This window comes from Pteropus vampyrus, unplaced genomic scaffold, assembly GCF_000151845.1.
Source record: "Pteropus vampyrus isolate Shadow unplaced genomic scaffold, Pvam_2.0 Scaffold9, whole genome shotgun sequence".
Lineage (NCBI taxonomy): Eukaryota > Metazoa > Chordata > Mammalia > Chiroptera > Pteropodidae > Pteropus > Pteropus vampyrus.
Genome location: NW_011888790.1, coordinates 14,149,942 through 14,172,491, shown reverse-complemented (window position 1 = coordinate 14,172,491; position 22,550 = coordinate 14,149,942). Strand labels below are relative to the sequence as shown.

Below are 22,550 nucleotides of genomic sequence, written 5' to 3'. Positions count from 1 at the left end.
TAATTAAGTTTGAAATGTTTAAAGGCTAGCACTTTAAAAACAATGAAACTGTTATGCCATGTTTTAAAATTCATTCTTCAATAGAATGAATCAGGAACAAGATTTTAGTTGTTTTTTTTTTTTTCTTAAAAATGCTTACTAATCTACATTAAAAAGTTTTCATCATTAAATGGTAACAGTAATCTAACATTGTTCTTATTTAACAAATGTAACCTCTATGAGAGGCCCACTGTGAGGAGCTTGCGATATAACAAAGGCAAGAAACTCTTAGTTCTGGCCTTCACAGAGTTTACCATCCTGATGCAGAGATTTTTATATTGGATTAGAATGAAAACTTCTAGTCTTTATGTAGAAGACTACTTAATGTAATCTGAAAAGTTACTACCGTAGATTAACAAAAATCAAAGGAAGAGTAGCATATATAATTTAAAATGAAGTTAACTCACCTAAAAATCTCATTAATTTTAAAAGATCATTTTATTTTTATGTGTTATGTGTTATTTTGTTCTAAACAATTCACATTTCAACATCTCTCAAGATTCTTCAACCATTTAGGGATCCCACTTTTGTATGTACCTTTGATTCACTTCCTAGTGATCCTTTGAGTGGTCTGTTCAAGGCAATAGAGCAAAATTAGCAAACTTATGGCTAACTAGAAGGCTAAACCTTCTTTCATACCTTGAAAACAGAGATTTAGAAACTAATTGGATTTTTGCTTACTTGTGAAGTATAGATGCAGAGTTTTTAAAGAACACAATCAATGAAAAGATAATATGTTCTGAGTAATTAAGTTATCACAAAATGGGACCTGGTGGTAGCATATATTTACAAGTGTGAGACTGTTTAAAAGAAATGTAAAAATTCAACATGAAATGTTGAAAATGTTTTCTTCTCAAAGAATTATAACCTTCTTTTACTATTTTCTGTATAAAGTTTTCTTACTCATGGAATGTTTTTTTCTCTTGAAGTATATCATTAAATAAACTATTTTAACACCAAAAGATTAAATTATGAAGAAAGAACATCTGAACATATACATACATTAACTCATAGCCATTTTTTATCCTCTCAAACAATATTAGCTTAAGAAAATAGAAAAGGAGTATGAAGTACTAAAGACACTCGGACTAATAAAGTGGCTTTCTTGTGTTGATTTCTCTGCATATTGTGGACAAGTCATTCCAATGTAATATAAACAAATGGTTCTGTAGTTGAAGAATTTTTTACAGTTGATGTTTCTAACTTGGACTATTGCAATGCTTTATTTTTTTAAGCAGATGTAAAAAAAAAAAATAAAAGTAGTTCCAGAAGAGGGTGGCAAATAGGATTCATCTTGCATGCCGGTTTGGGTTATTAAGTAGTCGCTGCTTCAAGTGCAGCATCAAGGAATATTACAAGACTGCTTCAAGAAAACAGTAATTATTTTATGTTGTCTCAGGCAAGGGAAGATAGAGTGTGAACACACATGTGATTTATTTAATGAAGCTGTAGAAAAACAGTATAAGAATAAATATCAATCTTTATGTACCTGATTATACATTTCACTCTCTCTATGCAATTTTATTCACAGGTGTCTGAGGCCAGATTAAACCAGCTAAGATTATGGCCCTCCAGTCTTGTATCTGGGGATACGAGAGGGATTCTCTCACTGCCAATGGGGTGTTCTTTGGGTGATCTCAAGGCTGGGCCTCTATTCCTTTGAACTCCTGTCGCTCATGTCTGACTAGCTACCTAACAATATGGTATTTATTTTACTCAGCATTATAACTTCTAGGTCCATCCATGTCATTGCAAATAGTAAGATTTCAGTTTTTTTATGGCTGAGTAATTTTTCATTGTAAATATGAACCATACCTTCTTTATCCAATCGTATGTTGATGGGCATTTAAGTCCCTTCTATATCTTGGCTATTGTAAATAGTGCTGCCACGAACATAGGGATGCATAGATCTTTACAAATTATTGTTTTCATTTTCCTTGGCTAAATACCCAGAAGTGTGATTGCTGGGTCAAAAGGTAGATCCATTTTTAGTTTTTCAAGGAACCTCCAGACTGTTTTCCATAGCAGCTGTACCAATTGGTAATCTTACCAACAGTGTATGAGGGTTTCCTTTTCTCAGCATCTTCGCCAACACTTGTTTGATTTATTGATGATAGCCATTCTGATAGGTGTGAAGCGATATCTCATTGTGGTTTTTAATTTGCATTTCTCTGGTGATTAGTGACCTTGAGCATCATTTCACATGTCTATTGGCCATCTGTATTTCCTCTTTGGAGAAATATCTATTTGGGTCTTCTGCCCATTTTTTAATTTGATTGTTTGATTTTTTTGCTGTTGAGTTGTTTAAGTTATTTATATACTTCAGATATTAACCCCTTAACAGATGTATCATAAGCAAATATCTTCTCCTATATTTTAAATCTTTTGTTGCTAGGGAAGGGGCATCGAGATGGTCAGAATAGGAATGAAAAACTTTCCAAAGGTAACAATAAACAAATGCTGAAGTTGAAAGCATTGGATGTCCACAAGAAGACTGAATGGCTATTAAAAGGAGTATGTCAGAATATTACTACTTTGATAAGTTGAGCAAGGTCAAGAATCTGACCCTTAGCTTGGCAAGTCCAGAAATGTTTTTGTCAATGTATTTGTGTGGTTGCTATAAACTTATAAGAAAGAAGATAAATTATAATGTCATTCACCTGCTTAAATCCCTTCTATGGCTCCCATTGCCCTTTATCAAAGACCACAATAATTACCATAGCTTACACGCAATACGTCCATACTGAACTGCTTTTTTTAACAGCTTTATTGAAATATCATTCACAAAATATTTTATGTACCCATTTAAAATGCAATCCATTGGTTTTTAGTAGATTCATAGAGTTGTATATCCATTACCACAATCAACTTTAGAACATTTTCCTTGCCCCCAAAAGAAATCTCACACCCCTTAGCAGTCACTTTCTTCAATCTCCTCATCCCCTCTAGTCCTAGCAACCATTAATCAATTTACTTCCTGTTTCTACATATTTACCTATTCTGGACTTTTCATATTAATAGAATTATACAATATATGGTACTTTGTGACTGGCTTCTTTAATTTAGCATAACATTTTCAAGGTTCTGTGTTTCTTTTATTTCTGATACATACATATATATATACATACATATATACATACATATATATATACATAAGTAGTGCAGCCTCCTGCACTACTTCTTTTCCCCATCCATTCAATTTTTAGACATTTGGGTTGTTTCCACTTTTTAGTTATAATAATGCTACTATGAACATCCATATCCAAGTTTCTGTGTGGACGTATTTTCCATTTTCTTGGATATATTCCTAGTAGTGAAATTGCTGAATCATATGATAACTCTATGTTTTACCATTTGAGACACTGCAAGACTGTTGTTCAAAGCAATTGTACCATTTTACATTCCCACTAGTAGTGCAGGAGGCTTCTCCACATCCTTGCCAACACTTATTATTATTTATCTTCTTCGTTATAGCCTACTTAGTGGATGTGAATTGATTTCATTGTGATTTTGATTTGCATTTCTCTGGTGGTTAGTGATAAACATCTTTTCATTTGCTTATTGGCCACATATATCTTTGATGTCTATTCAGATTCTTTCTTCATTTTTTAATTGTGTTATTTATCTTTTTATTAATGAGTTATAACAGGTATTTATGTATTCTAGAAACAAGTTCTTATTATAAAACATATGACTGGCAAATTTTTTTCTCTCATTCTGTGGGTTGTCTTTCACTTTCCGGATGATTTCATTTGAAGTGCAGAAGTTATTAATTTTGATGGTGTATTAGTCATTTCGGGTTGTCATAACAAAATACCAGAGACTGGGTAGCTTAAACAAATTTATTTTCTCACAATTCTTGTGGATAGAAATTTGAGTTCATGGTGCAATCATGGCTGAGTCCTCTTCCTGACTATCCATGGCTACTTTCTGTCTGTGTCCTCAAATGGCAGAGAAAGCTCATTGTCTCTTCCTCTTCTTTTAAAGGCAGTAATCCCATCATGAGGGGCCCGCCCCTATGACTTTTTCTAAACTTAATTATCCCCCAAAGACCCCCTCTCCAAATACCATCACACTGGGAGCTAGGGCTTAAACACATGAATTTGGGAGAAACACAATTGAGACCATAGCAGATGGTGTCCAGTTCATCAGTTTTTTTCTTGTGTTTGAGCTTTTAATATCATAACTTTTGCCTAATCCAAGATTGTAATTTACTGCTTTGGTGTTTTTCTAAGAGTGTTACGGTTTTAGTGTACTTAGGTTTTTTGGACTTTAGGAAGTCATTCACGTTGTTCCCTTGATCTGGCAAAGTTTTACTCAGCATATATTTTGTCTGGCTCTTATCCATTTTTCACATCATCTTAGATGCTCCCTGCACATGCGTACAGTCTACATGGGTTAGTTAAATTGTTCCTGTCTTTTCTAAGCATCCTGAATATAGCTTCATTACTACATTTGTCACATCGTATTGTAATTGCTTCAGTTACCTTTAATTACTATGTCTTTTTCACCATTGTATATATTATAATCTCTGAAAAATTATAGGATCTCCTACATGTTAAACATTCAATAATATTTTGTAGAGTCAATTAAGGAATGATCAAAATATTAGTTTATTAATTTACAGTGAGAAGTAGAAATGACAAGCAGACTTGGTATTCAAACTAGGCTGACAAAGGCAAGTCTCCGCTCTGAAAGAAACTATGCAAAAAAAAAAAAAAATCAATTATTCAAAGAACATTTCTTGGTATTCGTGGACTCAGAACTCGTTCAGTTATTTGAATATTTAATGACACAATATCATGTCAGTGTGTCCTGTGTCAGTGTATACTTGTGTCTACTTCTGTTCCCAGTGGATTATATTACTTGAGCCTTGACTCCTTTTTAGAGAAAGAGTGTGCAGAAGAGCCCTGCCAGCTCTTTCTTTTATATGGTTTGTTTTTTTGTTATTTGGTGCCATCTCCTCCCCTTTTCACTGACAAATTCTCCTTTAATTCCATATTAATGCAATGTAATATGATACAAAATGTTATTCTCTGAGCCATGTTCCTCTTCCAAATACTACATATGGTAAAATTCTCCAAGTCTAGACAATATGTTTAGATATACTTTATAACTTCTATAGCACACGCTACAGCATTTTAACTCAGTAATAGGAAACAGTGTCATAGCCCAAATATTTTTGGTTATACAATTCTAACTCTGTTGTTTGCCAGAGAGATGTGCTCTAGTTTTGTTTTGTTTAGAGTTAGAGCTTAGTCAGGCTATGTTGGGAGATTTAAATATTCAGCTTGGATGCTATTTTGTGTGCCTGGGAGTGTTTGCCACAGCAGGTGTTACCTAACCAGATGCTAAAGCCTTTGAAATTAATACGCAGCATCTTGTCAAACATGCCTTCTGCTTTACACTGTGAGAGCTGTTGAAAATGGGCTTTTTCTGCCAAGAGAGTTTTCATTTGGCAATGACTCAGCCTGACATGCTTTAGCTACAATGCTTACTGGGCCAGGTGATTTTACTAATGTCTTAGAATGTTGAGTTTTAATAAATTTTCAAATGCTTCAAGCATCAAATAAGCAAAAATATATTTTGGTAATAGAGATAAAAGATATTTTCTCTTTTTATAAAGATGAGTCAAGATTAAGGGTAAGATCATTAATTGGGTTACAGAACTAGAAGGCATGGTTACTCTATTAAGATTTCTCTCTGATGATCTTCTCTCTTCTTTCATATATCTGACACTATAAGACCAGGCCTAAGGGCCTTTTTCTATTTGGGGAAGAGCACAGAGAAAGCTAGAGCAAGTTAAAGGGAAGGGATACTTGGAGTGGGTAACTTCAGTTTCAGATCTAGGGTACTGAGTTTGTCTTTCTCATTTCAGTAATAACATACACGGAATTTGGGAGTGAGAGAAGCTGCTCAAATTTAGGATTTGGGAAGCTACTCAAAGAGTTAGAGCCCAAAAGGGAAGGGTCTTCATTCAACATGGTTCATCCTACTCACCTGGGTCAGGAAATCTATGGCTTTAGGCTACAACCCTGGATTCTGGACAGACTTATTGTAGGCAGTTAGGCTCCTCTCAAACAGTATATCATAACAAGCAACACAACTCTTCAAATATGTTTTATCTTGTCATTTTATTTCAGACTCCAGACATCATCTTGAGAGTTGTAGGAGCCCCTGGGTAGAAAAAGATGCAATCAGAGACATGTGGAGGGAATAATATCAGATAACGTCAGAGACATGTGTTCTAGGGGGCTTTTAAGAACAGTTTTATGGAGAATTTTATCATAGTTTCTACCTTTATATAAACTACCATTAATATTATGCCTTATTTTTATAAGAGAATATAGAGTATTATTTGATGTGCTTTAGTAGTAATAACACAATTAACTGATCAGCAAGAATTTACTAAGTGCAAAGGAACAAAGGGATACAAAAGCCATTTTATCTTATAAAAATGTGTGGAGTATTTTTACTCTATCATATTAATGTCAAGCATTTTAATATGCTGGTCCCCAAAAGTGGGGATGCTTAATGATGAGATTTATGTAAGTAATTTTTTTGTCTGTTATGTGACTCTTGAGTTACATTTCAGTTACCGTGAATGAAAAAAAAAATTGTGTGATTTTTGTATTTCCTGATACATCTAGTGAAATATACTATCCTAATATGGAAAATCAGGTGTTGGAAGAAAACAAAATTGCATGTAAAATAACTACAAGTAGCACAAAAATTACTGAGCCTATATAATTTATTGGACATCTATTATAACCAGTAACTATGCTACTCACATTTACAATAATGGTATTATATTTTTTGAACTTTAAGAGTTAATTTTTTTAGAGCAGTTTAGATTCCTAGTGTAATCGAGAGGGAAGTACATAGGTTTGCTGTATTTCTTCTGCCCTCACACATGCATAGCCTCTCCCATTACCATCATCCCCCACCAGATGGTATATTTTCTGCAATTGATGAACATTTGATTTACATGCAATTGATTTACATACCATTATTACACAAAGTCCATAGTTTACATTAGGGTCCACTCTTTGTGTTGTACATTCTATGTGTTTGGAAAAATGTATGACATGCATCTGTCGTTACAGTATCATACAGAGTATTTTCACCCCAAAAATCTACTATACTCTGTCTATTCATTTCAAACCCCTCTGACTCAACTCCTGACAACCACTGATCTTTTTATTGTCTCCATAGTTTTAACTATATAACATCGTCATATAGTTGGAATCATACAGTATACAGATTTTTAAATTGGCTTTTTTCAATTAATAATATTATTTTCTGGTTCCTCCATGTTTTTACATGGCTTGACAGCTTGTTTCTTTTTAGCACTGAATAATTTCATTGCATGGATGTACCACAGTTTATTTATCCATTCACCCATTGAAGAACATCTTGGTTGTTTCCAGGTTCGGGCAATTAAGAATATAATTGCTATAATATCTATGTACAGGATATTTTCGTGGATGTAACTTTTCAAGACCTTTGTGTAAATATCAAGAAACATGACTGCTGAATCATATGGACTAATGATCTCATTTTTACCTATACCAATTCTATAAAAAGACATTGCTACCGACATTTCCCAGATAAACAACTGAGGCTTAAAATGTTTACTGCTGTTGAGCCCAGATATAAATCTAGCTCTGTTTCACCCTGAAATTGGTACTGTTTGGACCACGCAACACATGACTTCCTGGAGTAGGCAGAGTATAAGACCAATTTACCCATTAGGCACAGTGAAATCTCTACTTAGTGCTGACAATACCTTTGGGGGCCCATGAAAATGTTTCAATTACCTTTAAATTAAAAGAAAAAATAAATATAATCCAACCTGGATTATATTAATTTTTGTATCAGCACAGTCATAAAATATAGTTTCTGATATTTTTTATGACTGAAGGGGCCCACAAAAGCTAAAGTACCTAGGGCCAACAAAAGCCATATATATGCAGTGCTGGGAGAGCAGTCAATTTTGAGGTACTTGCCTCTAAATATGTTCCTAACCAATCTATCATAACAGTGCCTGCCCTCCAGGATTCAGCAACAAAGATGAATCTTCTCTAACAGTTGCTATTAAAGAGCACCTGATTCCTGGGGCAGCTCTGTACACATACTGACAAATTAAAGTCTGGAGAGCATATGGGGATAAAATATAAGATGGGCACATTTCAGGGGAATATAGTGAGTGAGGCGTGGTGGGAACATGACTTGTTCAGATGGCCTGAGGCTGCCTGACAGCACCTATATTTGATTTCAACAAACATTTACTTTTTGGATTTCTTTATGCCAGTTGCCTTGATTGGAAGATATTGTAAAACAAATGTTACCCAATACCTATGTCCACATACCACAAAATGACTCTTGTGGAATGTTTGATTTTAAACAGTCTTGCATATCTCAGGTCACCGTTAATGCATAAAAAATAACCTACCATGCAGTTTTAGGGAAAAGACAAAACAGTTCTCTTATTGGAATATGGGTACATAAAAAAATCAAGGATGCACAAAATAGTATTTGCATGGAGTTTAAATCTCATTTTCCTTTTAAATTGAGCAGCCTTATTTCACAATTTCTGTGAAAACTCTGAGTCCAGTGGTGCCTGTCAAATTTTATTAGTTATGCAGGCAGTTCTGTCTTCGAGCTGTTTAGCCCAAGGCTGACCAGGAACCATGGCTGTTTCACACAGTAATTTTGGATGACAGCTTATCCTGAGCTCATGCAAGTCTAGGAGGCAATTATAAGACCAGAGGTCATTAACACAGCATTTGATTACATAATATAATATAGAAAAAAATTATAATATACACATACATATATACATATAGTGATGGGGTATTAATTTTTATGAAACAAGTCCTTTTTTTGTTTCTGAACTAAATGATTTCCAAGCTACATTTTTTAAAGTCCCTTGTGAATTTATAACTAATATTCTGAGATATGAATACATATAAAATTTAAGGAATATATTATCTTTTGTTGCTTATTTTTTACCTTTCCAATGTAATACTCCTCTTATTAATTTGTTCTAGAAAGTACATTCTGTGGTATGGGGAAGAAGATATGTATATTTATATATGTAAATATATGCTCAGTAATGTCCATAAATATACAAATTTTAAATCCAAAGTGTTCTACCAAGTATTAGAAATAGAATTGGTAAAAGAATTTTTAATTTTCAAAAGGAGAAACACCAAAATACAGTAAATTGAAGGCATAGCTTAAGGAAATCATTACAAAAACATATTGAAATAGTTAATTTTGTCTAATTTAAATGCTCGATGGTCAAGTCAGCATGCTTCCATGCCATATGCTTTCCTCAGAGCTATTTTCGATTTGCACAAATGTTAGGTGGTTGGAGAATAAACTTAAAAGATGCTTTTTTGTGCTTGGTGAGGGTGTTGGTGGTACTTAGTGAGGCCAAATTCTAACTCACCCTTTATTTTTTTCTCCTCTCTCTCGGACTGGTTTGCACTTGTGATTGTTTAGTCAGTACTTACTCAGATACATGGCTACAGAAATAAGGCCATTGTCAGTTCATTAATTTAATTGCCCACAAGATTAGAGAATGTAGGTTTTATTGAAAGGTAAAGAGTGTTAAAATTGTAATTATGATGAATGGATTGTCACAGATTTCTCTGGAGACTGCTGCCTGGTGTCAATGACTTGAAATTAAAAGGTTTATTTTCTCTCTTGTCATGCGGCTTCTCCTGACCTGTTAACCGAGGAGAGGACTCATCTATTAAATAAATCAAGGCCTTTCAAACATTTAGTTAATGAGAAAGTATACCCTTCCCTCGACCCCAAATGAACCTTTCAAATAAGCATACCATCATGTAATGAGTCAGGAAAAGTTACCAGTCCCTCTTCTTCTGTGTTTAATATTAAATACCAAAAAAAAAAAATGGACTTAAAGGTAAACATGTATAAAAATAAAATGTTCTACATCTGTCTCAAGATAGACAGATCGGCAGGCTATGGTGATTTGCTGGGTAGAAAGAGGCACAAGAAGAGAAGAGGAAGAATGGCCAGAGGAAGCTCTAATTCTATATACTTTTCTTCTGACTGGGTTACTTCTACAGAATGTAAGTAGGCACAGGAACTGAGTGAATCTGTACTTTGCCCTTGTATTTTTCTCTTTGAGAAAAACACATATGGGGACCAAAACAAGAGAAACTTCTTTGCATGAAACTGGTTGAGAACAAACCACTGACCTAAGGGCTAGTATGTGAAATGTTAGCAGCTCGGACTCTTGAATTACTCATGTTCGCCCTCAGCTCAATGTCAACATGCACAGGTGAAACCACCGTTAAGATATAATGGAAGGTTACCTCTGCTTTGGCATCTGAAAAGCCAGAGGGTGTTGATGATACCAGCACTGAGACTGCCAAATTCTAGCATGCTCCTTGCTAGAGTTAATTTATTTTACCTGTTTTCTTTTCTGTGTTCTGAGAATAATAAAGCTGCCATGATGAATATATGATGTTACAGATGCGAAGTTCCTAACATCATCCCTAGCCTTTACTAAACATTCAAGAAACAGCAGCTAGAGAAGAGAATAAGCCGAGCAGGGGAGAAAACTAGGAATTTAGCAAAAATTGAAGGACTTTAGATTTTATGCATTTTAGGGGACTTTTAACTTAGAATTAGGAGCATACAGAAATTAGATAACTTGTGTTAGTTAATAAGAAATGATACCTTCAACTTTGTAAGATATCAACAGGAACAAAACCTTATTTTGCTCTACTTTTTTAAGGAAACAGTGCTCTACACTATGAGTTGAATTAGTACTGAGAGGGACTGATATAGTTAGAAATAATTCACTCCTAAGTAAAAGAAGTTTGAATGGTGAATGCTTGAATGCATGTAGACTTATTGAGGGCAAGGACTTTAACTTGCTTCTTTTACGGTCATCTGCCTTGCCCTTAGAATAGTGCCCCCATGCAAAAGGTGTGCCCACTTAAATGTGTGTATGTGTGATATACGTGAGTTCATGCTGAGTAAAGACAGGACACTGTCTTCCATCCGAGGGTGCTTGTATGGTTCTGTCTGTCCTAACCACTCTTTAAAATTCCAAGAAAAAATAGTGTAGAGAAAGTAATTTTGATCCTTGGGCAAAGTAAGAATTTTGGTAAACAATGGTTGGGGAACAAAATGATTGCCCTGAAAAGTTGTTGAATATCGTTTGTGGTTGGTAACTGACCTACTACTCCTGTCTCAGGATGATTCAAAGCAAACTCAGCTCTCTCTACAGACTACTTTGAATTCAGACATGAAGTAAGAATGAAGTTTTCTTCTAACATTTATCCTTCACTGTTTACACCTTCTGACAATATGCCGTTACATGGTGTGTTCTGTTTATTATCTTTTTCACTCAAAATTATAGTTTTGAAATCTTCCCATGTTGCTATATAAGATCTAGCCTATTTATTCTACCGTTTGTACAATATTCCATTATGTGCATTTAATATGTTTAATTCATCCATTCTATTATAGATGCAAACCCGGTTGCTCTCAATTCTAAATCACAAAACCCACTTTCCTCAGAATCTTTTATATTCCGATTCCTGTAGTAGATATAAAAGAGCAAAAGATAGAATACATAATTTTCCAAATCTATTTGGTGATGGATTTTTTTTTTCTGGGAATCTTGTGGAAATACTGTTCTGTAGAATGTATTTTGAGAAAAAATAAGATTAGAGAAATAACATATGGGTTAAATATGTATTTTCACTTTAAGAATGAGTAAGACCAATATAATATAGTCAATAAACAAATGATAAATCTACATGTAAAAATTATTGGGAGCAATAGTATCACTTTATATACATGCAATAAAATATAGCAGACAAAATGTCATTGCTGTATAGAATATGGTATCATATAATATTTCAGATTATAGACAAAAACAATAGCTACAAAGTAAAGTGAATATCAAACATGTTATATATTGAGCAAATTTTAATAATCTCACTTGGAAAATGAAGTAACTTTATACCTTTTAAAAAATGTTTTGGTAGTAAAGTCAAAAAGTTTAGGGAAAGTGAACCATTCATCTGTTGTTACAACAGGGCCTTGCTGAGTGTCTACAATTTGTCAGGAGCTGTGTGAAGTCCTAAGGTTATAAAAATAAGATAACCTTGCCTTAAAGCATCATACTATTTACTGGAAGGAGATGAACACATAATTTGGTTATTATAAAAACAATATGGTAAGTGCATTGATAGATTTTGAACAAGGTATTTATTATAGAGCATTAGTAAAGCAAGCCAGTGCTTTAAAAATAAATTAGTTAGGGAAAGAGGATGGAGAAGGGTATTTAGATATAGGAAACAGTATGTGAGAGAAAATGAAAATAGATAAGAAAAATGGAAAGGTGGAAATAGAAGCAAGAAAGAAAAATCTGTTGAAGATGCAGAATATAAACCTTTTAAGAAAGAGGCTTTAGAGGGCCAGTCTCACTCGTATGTCGACAGTGTTTCTAAGCACATAACTAATATCACTCTGTGTGTGGCACTTTGGTGATAGGTTTTATTAGTGATGGAAATCTCGATGTGGCTTAAATGTGAATTCCGAAAGATCTTTGGGGTCTTTCATAGTGCAACAACTATGTCTAAGTCATCTCTACATCTTTACACAGTCTCTAATATGTAGTAGGTGCTCAATAAATATTGTATGTGTGGATGGATAGTTAGAGGGGTGATAAATTTGTATGACTTGGTACAGTTGAGGAATTTGATGATTTTCCATTTTCAGTCAGAAGGAGGCAGAGTTGCAGAAATTAAAGAGTTTTGGAATAAGGGTGGATTATTTTTAACTGTGTGACCGTAAGCGAGTTATTCATCTATGCTAAGCTTTAGAATCCTTAGGTTCAAAATAGGGAGGAGACGAGGTAATTCATGTGAAATGCTAAGCTCAGGGCAGAGCAAAGTGATTCCTGCACAAAATGGTAGTTGCTATTGCTCAGGTGAAAAAAAAAAAAAAGCCAATTAATTGTGGAAGGGCCAAATTTTGGATGACTCGAATTTTAGGTTAGTCTGCTTAAAGTTGATGTTTGAAAATAGATAGCTCTGAAAAGTATTATGATCTTGATAAAAATATAATTTTTACAAAGACTGAAAGAAGAATAAATTATAAAGGGGAAAGCTAAAAAACAACCTATTGCCATCATCCAGTATGAAATGGATCGTCTGGATTCACCATTGACTAAGTGTCTAACTTTGGGAAAATTTCTTAATTTTTCTAGTTTTCAGTAAAATTTTTTTTCATTTATATTTTTAGAGCAATTTTAGATTCACAACAAAATTAAAGGGAAGGGATAGAGCTTTTCCATATGCCACCTGCCCCCACACATGCATAGCCTCCCCCATTATAAACATCCCCCATCGGAGTGGTACATTTCTTATAATCAATGAGTCTATATTGACACATCATCACCTCAAATCCATAATTTATATTATGGTTCACCCTGGGTTTGAAAAAAATGTATAACTGATACAAAAATGTATCTGTCATTATAATATCATACGTAGTATTTTTACTGTTCTAAAAATCTGTGCTCAGTCTATTTATCCATCCCTCCCACACACACAAACACACAACACTCTTGGCAACCACTGATCTTTTTTTTACTGTCTCCGTAGTTTTAACTTTTTTCAGAATGTTATATAATTGGAATCATACAGTATGTAGCCTTTTTCTGATTGGTTTCTTTCACTTAGTAGTATGCATTTAAGATTCCTCCCTATTTTTTCCTGGCTTGATAGCTCATTTCTTTTTAGCACTAATAATATCCCATTGCCTGAATGTAGCACAATTGATTTACTCATTCGCCTACTGAAGGACACCTTGATTGCTTCCAAGGTTTGACAATTATAAATAAAGCTGCTATGAACATCCATGTGCAGGTTTTTGTGTAGACAGTTCTTAACTCCTTTGGATAAATACCGAGGAGTGAGATTGCTGGATTGTATGGTAAGAGCGTTGTTTTGTTTAATGAGATCTTAGTAATTTTTACAGGGTTTTGTTAAGATTAATGAGATAATCAATATAAATTGCTTGACAGTGTGCCTGACATATTATAAGGGCTCAATCAATGTTAATTATATTTGCTGTTATTATCTGATAAAAGATGATGCAAAACTCAATTGTTGACAGTAAAGATGGAGAAGTAAATACAGAAGAGAAAAATATCAGAGGAAAAGTGTAAAATCTTTTGATAATTTAACTCCATATGAGGTAACTGCATCTATTGCAGTTCTAGATATGCAGAATGTGGTTGTCTAAGACTTATTGCTCTGCATGGAAGGTGTACCCTGCCTTGGGCCTCCTAGTTCCCCACACTCCCTTTGGACTAATTAAGAAGGATTATGCAAGGTAATTGTAAGTGATGGTTGTCTAATTCTTCAGATAAGGAAAAAGAGTACTGCTAAATGCCCTCCAAATCTGAACCATTTAAACTTGATGAAAAGCTAGGGTCAAAATGGTATTGTGGAAAAGCACTAAACAAGCAGTCTGGAGAACTATGTTCACAACCTCACTCACTCTCTATGAGCTGCAAGCTTCCTGAACTTGGACGTAATTCTTAGTAATTCAGTTTCTTTGCTATAAAATGGGAATGCGACTCTCTCACTGGTTATTTAGAAAGCAAGATGAGATAATAAATGTGAAGATAGTACTTGAAATTTACAAGAAGTCAATAAATGTAAGACTACTCTTAATACACAGAGTCACTAAATAGCTTTCTCAGAATCTATGCCGTGATAATAAATAAAAAATACAAAGTCATCTGTCACCAATGACATCTTGACTAATTCCTGTCCTGTTTTGAATACATGATGGTTTCAGTGCCTTTATAGAGTTATGTTTTCTTATTCTCTAAGCATTAAGGCATATTTCTCCATTGTAGAGAATTTTATAATAAAAATTCATAGGAAGAAGCCAAAAAACAACTCATTATTTCACTACCTGAAAATATCCAATATTAAAATTCTGAAGTATTTTCTTTTGATCTTTTATCTTTCTGTAGATAGCAAGCTAAATCTCTAGAAAGATTAACCTGGATTTTTTTTAATTGGTATGATGTTAAATATACAGATTTGATTTATGCTTTATCTTATAATAGTCACGAGCATAGGATTAATTTTAAATGCTGATATATTAACATACGATGCAGAATTTTGTCTCTTCATCAAAATTATGCAGTTTATATAAAGTTTCAATATTATGAAAATGTTTATTGTTTTTTACTTATTTATTCCTTTCTCCACGTAAATAATACGCTCAGAGAATATCAATAGCATTTAAGCAGGAAGCAATTAAAAGGTGAAAACATTTATCTGTAATGCCAGCCAAATTGTAACAATGGACTCTTTCATCCTGATTCTAAGCTGTAAGTCTACTCTGAGGGCTTTCAAGTATCCATTTGGGCTGACGCCACTCAGAGAAACTCAGCAAAATAAGTGGGTTTAAGCAAACAAAAATATAAACCCTCAACATTCCAAGCTTTGCATAATCATCATATTCATTTATACCAAATTTGCTTTTGTGGTGGTTAGGTTAACCAAACCTGTCTCTCCCATTTTTGGTTTTCTTTCTGATCTTCTGACAATGTCTTCTCAGCCTGCAGCTAAATTTTCCCAAATATTTAAATATTTGACAAGCATCAATTTTACTAAGAACCACTCTAAATGATTAATGATAACATGGATCTGTTTACTATTTTTCAAAATTATTTTAAAATAATATTATGTTAGAGTAGCAGAATAGTTAACTTGGGTTTCATGATCTTCTTTTAAATCAGTTTTTACCATGTCTAAACTCTCTGTCTAGTGGTAAAAAATGCCCATGTTATATAATCTGTGATCCCATTTGGGGGAAGGAAGCTATGGAAGATTTCTCCAAAGTGTAATTTGTCATATAAAGGATTACTCCAAAAACTCCCAGTTTTTTATAACAACATGACCCATTTTAATTTTTTGAAAATAAATAATAATTGAGTACCCATTATGTCTTATACATTGGGAGTGTAGCAGTGAAGTCAGACAAAGTCCCATTTCACATGGACCTTACATTTCAAAAGGAAAGCAATGCATAAATTAATGAGACTCTTGGATAATGATATCGAGTCTTAGATACATTTATTATTTTGCAAGAGACAGGTATATTCTCCATCTTGTTAACAAATAAATGATCTTATAATCTGTAAATATCACATTCAGAAGGAATGTGATATTTACAGATTATAAGATCATTTATTTGTTTGTGATATTTTTTGTCGTTTTTGTTGGTGTTGGTGGTGTTTTTTGTTTTTTTGTTTTGTTTTGGTTTTCGATGATCTAGTATAATCAGTTGGGGCATTGCTATATTGGAGTAAAAATGTAAGATTTTTTGAGTTCATAAAATTAGTCAAATTTAAATCATTCTATATTATTAGTATCCTATTACAGTAATGTTAATGTTGAATATGATGCATTTTGAAATATATTTTATACATTAATCTGAGCAGTATGCTATAATAAAATGTGTATGTTAAATATCATGGATTAGCTTTTCATTGGAAGCAAGTTAATAACAGCAACATATATATATTGGACAGTCGATTGAGTCATTTTTTTCCATCAAAAGCTTATACTTTGAATTTTTTCATATATAGAATATGTATTCAAACATTTTTATTCCCCTTTCAGGAATTTGCTGCACTGACAAAAGAATTAAATGCCTGTAGGGAACAACTTCTAGAAAAAGAAGAAGAAATTTCTGAGCTTAAAGCTGAACGAAACAACACAAGAGTAAGTATAAAACTGCCTCTACTTGGAATTAATTCCAAGTGTAGGGCAGTGCCTCATCTCTTGTATGTGCATAAAAATATAAACATTTAAAAACTTTAGAAAGACTAAGCAGACACTACTCATCGTCTGTTATTTAAAATGAAGGAGACTATACTACAAAACTCAAAACAGGAAGACAGAAAACCTAAATTATAGTCTCAGCTACTACTAAATCACTGTGTTGCTTAGAAAATGTTTTTACTCCTTTTGGCCTTTGCTTTTTTTAACTTCAAAAGGAAGGACTGGATTTCAACAGAGAATTTCAGATTTTCAAACTGTTGTATTGAAGTGGGGGAACAATACCTCAGAGGCTGGAGACAAGCAACAGAGGAGAGGTTTGAGAGAGGAGCATGAGTTTTCACTATGAGGCTGCTATGAAGGAGTGTTATGGCATTGGCCTGCACTTCATCCCACCCCAACAAAATATTTATTTAAAGAAAGAAAAAAATGTTAAAATGTAACATTTTAACACTGGAACAGAACTCTCCTAGTTAAACACTGGAACACTGGAACAGAACTCTCCTAGTTAAATGAGGCATACCTTTTCTATTTTAGAAGATTGCCTTTAGATTCTAATATTCTTATTTTATGAAACTGATGGAAGTTACTACATTCTGCTTTTGGAAACATGTATTGTTTCAGTGTCATGACATATAACACTAAAGTTTAGAATTTGATCAAAGATGCTATATTTTCTAGTTCTGAAGAAAAAGTCACTAAATTTCATAAAATATATAAATCACCATATTACCCATAAATGAGAGATAAATGAGAGTAGTTTCTCTACTAAAAGAATGTAGGAAAAATCACTTTTGTGTGGATATAATTCAATTTCACTATAAAGTAGGTAAAAAATATTTTAAGTGTTAGAGCACTAACAGATTAATGCTGAGAAAATAAGATATAGTTGATAATGTGTTCATCTTATGCTTGGTCTTAGAGAGTAACATAAAAATGACAGCACTACAAACAGAGAGCTTGTGCCTCTAATGAGAGATGCCATTACTTGAACAATGGTTATATGATCGAATTCGATTTATCTCCTTGTTCCTTAGGATATTATGGTAAAGAGAATTCACACAGTGTGCCCACAAGGAATTGGTTTTCATTGAGACTGATGAGCCAGTCACATGGACTGCCTCAAATAGGACACAGAGAAGAGTTTAGATCATGTTATCAGATGTTGGATTAATTTCTTCTATTTCTTTCTCTCTCTGGTTTTCCCACCCTTGATTCTTAAATTACATTGTTGTTGTTTTTTTTTTTCATGTAAACTCAAAGTTTATTTATGCCATGAGATTTATTCCGCCCTATTTTACTATTTTCTATTTTAACGCTTTTGGCCACAACCCCTGATGTAGCACAGTATAACCAAACTTACGATTAGAAACAAGATTTTGAAAATGGAGGAAGATGCAAACCTCTGGGTGGCTTCCGGCATTTCTCATATTTAAAATGCACAGAAACTCTTGCATTAGCTGTGTATGCATTTCTCCTTTATACAACCTTTCTATCTACAACCCTTTACTCCTTTCTACAGCCCTATGAGGGAGATGTTATAATTATCCCTATTTTCCAGTGAGGCAGCTAGGCTCAGAAAGGGCAGATAACTTGCCAGAAGTCACACAGTGAATAAATAGCAGTGAAGGGATTTTAAAGCAATGGCAGAATAACTCCAGAGCCTGTGCCCTTAGCCATAAGGCCATTGGCACAATTATTCATGCTGTGGAAAAACTCCCAGGATTTACTACAGCTTAGAGGAGACGTTGCCTAAGAGTAGATGCAGGATGGAGTGTGTCGTTTTATCTTGATTGTGACTAATTTTAGAGAACTAGGATATTCGAGGACATCATCCACACAATTTTCATCATAATACAGCCCAGGAAGCCCAAAAATATCTGTGGCTATTGCAAGGAATTAAGGAATTAAGGCAAACTACATCTATTCAGGAATTAAAGTGAGCAAAATACAAATATTAAGTTTCATTATGATAACAGAAATTGAAGCCAATGATTTTAAACATGAATAATAGTTACTTTGAATACATGAATAAATCTGGAAAACATTTTTCTTATCTTTTTTAAAATTGTTAATTATAGTTGACATACAATATTATGTTAGTTCAAGTGTACAACATAATGATTAGACATTTATGTACCTTATGAAGTTATCACCAGTTTGTCTAGTACACATCTGCCACCATTTAGTTCTGACAGTATTATTGACTATTTTCCCTATGCTGTACTTTATATCCCTGTGACTACTTTTATAACTGATGGTTTGTACTTCTTAATGCCCTTCACATTTTTGCCCATCCTCCCACCTGGAAAACATTTTCCTACCTTCCTTAAAAGTAGTGATATGGAGGATTTTTGCTTTTTTAATATGTCAAAGGAAGATGGATTTATGAAACCTTCCTTGTACAGAGTATTGATTAATTGACAACTCCCTAAGTTCCATAACCACCTCTTATTTCCCCCAGCACCCAAAAAATATCCAAGGCTGAAATTCAGACATATCTCCTCTCTTCCCCCCAAATGCCCTATTAAATGTTGCTAAATATAGATTTTACATAATAGTTTATCCTTCCACCTGTTGTGTTTTCCTTTTTGCTATAAAGACCTACTTATTGGTCATGGAGAGAAAGCAAGAAGATAGTACTTCCTTCTCACACTTCAAGAAAGTTTGATTTATGTTAGATGGTGAGAAATTTTAAAGTAGAATTACATGTTTTAATTTCTAGCATTCTCATAAACTCGTGACTCTTTCCATGTTGAGTAATTAATATATGCTCATGAATTGAGATAAATAATACAAAAAGAGGCAGTCCACAAAGAGAATGCATAAGTGGGTAAAGTTATTTGTGTTAATTTTGAGTATCATCCAAAATAATAGGTCAGAAAGGGCCCTTCTGTATGATATTTGAATGAATTATGTCTTCTTCTAAATAGAAAATAAAAGTTTCACCTGGAGTTGAATGAAATTTATCTAATATATATAGTAATTATAATGATAATAACATAATAACTAAAATTAATTAAGTACAAAATGTTTTTCTAAAAGCTTCACATGTTTAACTTACTTTATCCCTATGACAATCCTATTATCCCCATTTAACTAATGGAAAAACTAACATAGTAAGTAACTTGCCTTAGGCCACATGTCTTATAAGTGACAAACCCAGGGAATCTACTCCTCAGCTTAACCGCAAGCTATAGATTTAAAAAATCATATCCCTATGTCACTCACAAATCATATTTGACACGAGGCATTGTGTTTAGGGAAGAGCAGAGTTTGTTCAATTTTTTGTAAGTCATACCTAATCTGTTCAGTAATTTATGTAAAAAGTAATGTAGTAGGCATTTATAGTGATGTCAGAGCTGAAAGTTGTGGCCGTTTATCGCTTTGTCACTACAGAAATAACTTTAATGAATAATGAAAGAAATTGAAGTAGTCACTAGAGTTGCTCTTAAATCCAGCTGCCTCAATAATTAAATTGAGAACACCAAATAAAATCATCCTAACAATATTCTTTATTGTACAAAGGTAGAAATTTCAAAAATTATACTGGATATTTACCAAAACATTTAAACAAGCTCCATTGTTTACTTCCACATAAATAAAATGTAGCCAAAGTAATTAAACAAAATTTGTCATTTCTAAATCTTCTTTGACCATACTTATATTTACAGAAAATAATGTATTCCTGCTGTAATTTCAACATACTCAAATTGACTATTAAAACTTACCATGTTTTTTCAGATTTCTCTTAATATTAGAATGGGGAATTTTTGTCATTGTTTTGGAACTGTTTCAAGTGTTTTTGTGGCTGAAGATCTCAAAGAATGGTTATATTATTGAAAACATTTTAGAATGTAACTATTGCATGACTTCGAAAAAGAAGTTTTGATTTCAAGAGCATCTTAATGTCAGTTAAAAATAATAAAGCTGTAATTTTATCTCACTAGTCATAAACTTAAAAGGTTAATTGTCTTTAATCCAAATTAAACACTTAATTTGAAACATTTCTTACTATGCCCTTTTATTTTGAGCTAAAGGAATTATATAAATATTCAAATACAATCAGACACCTGCCATTATGAAAGAAAAGCATCTCGTTCTTGACAAACATGTCTAAATTTTTAATCTTAGACCTATGTATATGGACCTATACGTATGCATTCTAAGAAAGAAACTGCCCCCTACTTCTATCAGTAATTCTGAGCATATATGGATTCCTGGATGATAGCATTGCAACCTAGCAATGTATTATCTACCAGCTTGAATTAAAATGGTTCTTCCCTGCATCATTTAATCATTCTATAAAATCACCTGTTTTTGCATCATGTGATAGCCTGGTAAAACCAGAGCTGAGAGCATCAGTCAATTGCATTACTCCTTTCATTATAAAATAAGTGATGTAAGCAAAACATGACTAAGCAAAAATCTAGTATGATGGTGTTGCTGGTAGAAGCATAACCATCGGAGAAGGAAAATTCATATCAAGAAAAAGTGTTTATCACAATAAGAAAAGACAGCTGCTTCCTCCTTAATAGAAGTGATTTAGTGTAATCTGTTTGTTTAATGGTGAATAGCAGGTGTCCAGGTGTATTTTATCATGTCAGGGGTTCGAGGTTTTTGTCTGTAGCCAGTAACTTGGCCATTCAGCTATTACCAATATATAGTGGTAACCCTATCAACCTTAGTGATAAAAAGCCCATTTTTTCAGGTTAAGAAATAACTCCTATCCCTGAAATCATGGTCACTTTTTTTTTTTTATGGCCATTGAGAAATGCTATGATGGCCAGAGATATAGGCTAATATTCACAAGGTGAATCATTTTATACACCAGATTATCAAAAGCTTCTATAACAGTGAGTACCAAAGAATTAGTCCTAGCTCAGAGCTAATATTGAGAGATTTTGGTATTCTCTTTTCCGCAGAACTACTACCTGCTAAATGGTTGCAAGTCCTTCTAGGGACTATTTTCTGATTGTCTATTGCTTCTTAACAAACCACCCCAAAATTTAATGGTGTAAATCATTTTACTATACTGACAGATTCCATGGGTCAGGGCACAGTTGCGATGGCCTTCTCACTTCCATAATATTCAGACTCTCAGCTGGGATGACTTGATGGCTAGTGACAGTGATGTGCTAGTAAATTATTTCCTTACAAAGAAAAGCAGCTCTTCTCAGGCTCCCGCTTACCAAGAAGGCTATATTCACTTTGAGTGCAAAAATCATGAAGCCAAAAGGTGAGAAGTCCAACGAGTTTGAGTCCCACATCTCCTAGGCACTCCTTGAGCTGGAGATGTATTTGGACCTCAAGGCCCAGCTATGGGAGCTGACTATAACAGCAGCCAAGGAAATTGAAATTGCTGGTGGTCGGAAAGCTATTATAATCTTTGTTTCTGTTCCTCAACTGAAATCTTTCCAGAAAATCCAAGTCCAACTAGTATGCGAATTGGAGAAAAAGTTCAGTGGGAAGCACATTTTCTTTTTTTGCTCAGGGGAGAATTCTACCTAAGCCAACTTGAAAAAGCCATAAAAAAATAAAAAAATAAAAAAAAAGCAAAAGCGCCCCTGGAGCCGTACTCACACTTGGTTTACCCCTGCTAACAGGTACTTGTGGTAGCTGATACTAGAACAGAACAGAACA

General features: G+C 33.6%; 1 protein-coding gene across 1 annotated transcript in view; it reads left to right on the top strand.

The window, feature by feature from the left end:
• Positions 1 to 22,550, top strand: part of PPFIA2 (PTPRF interacting protein alpha 2) — a 465,706-nt gene that overhangs the window by 246,090 nt on the left and 197,066 nt on the right. The window contains 1 exon segment of the mRNA XM_011374878.1: positions 16,749 to 16,850. Within this exon segment, the coding sequence (XP_011373180.1) occupies positions 16,749 to 16,850 (102 nt within the window).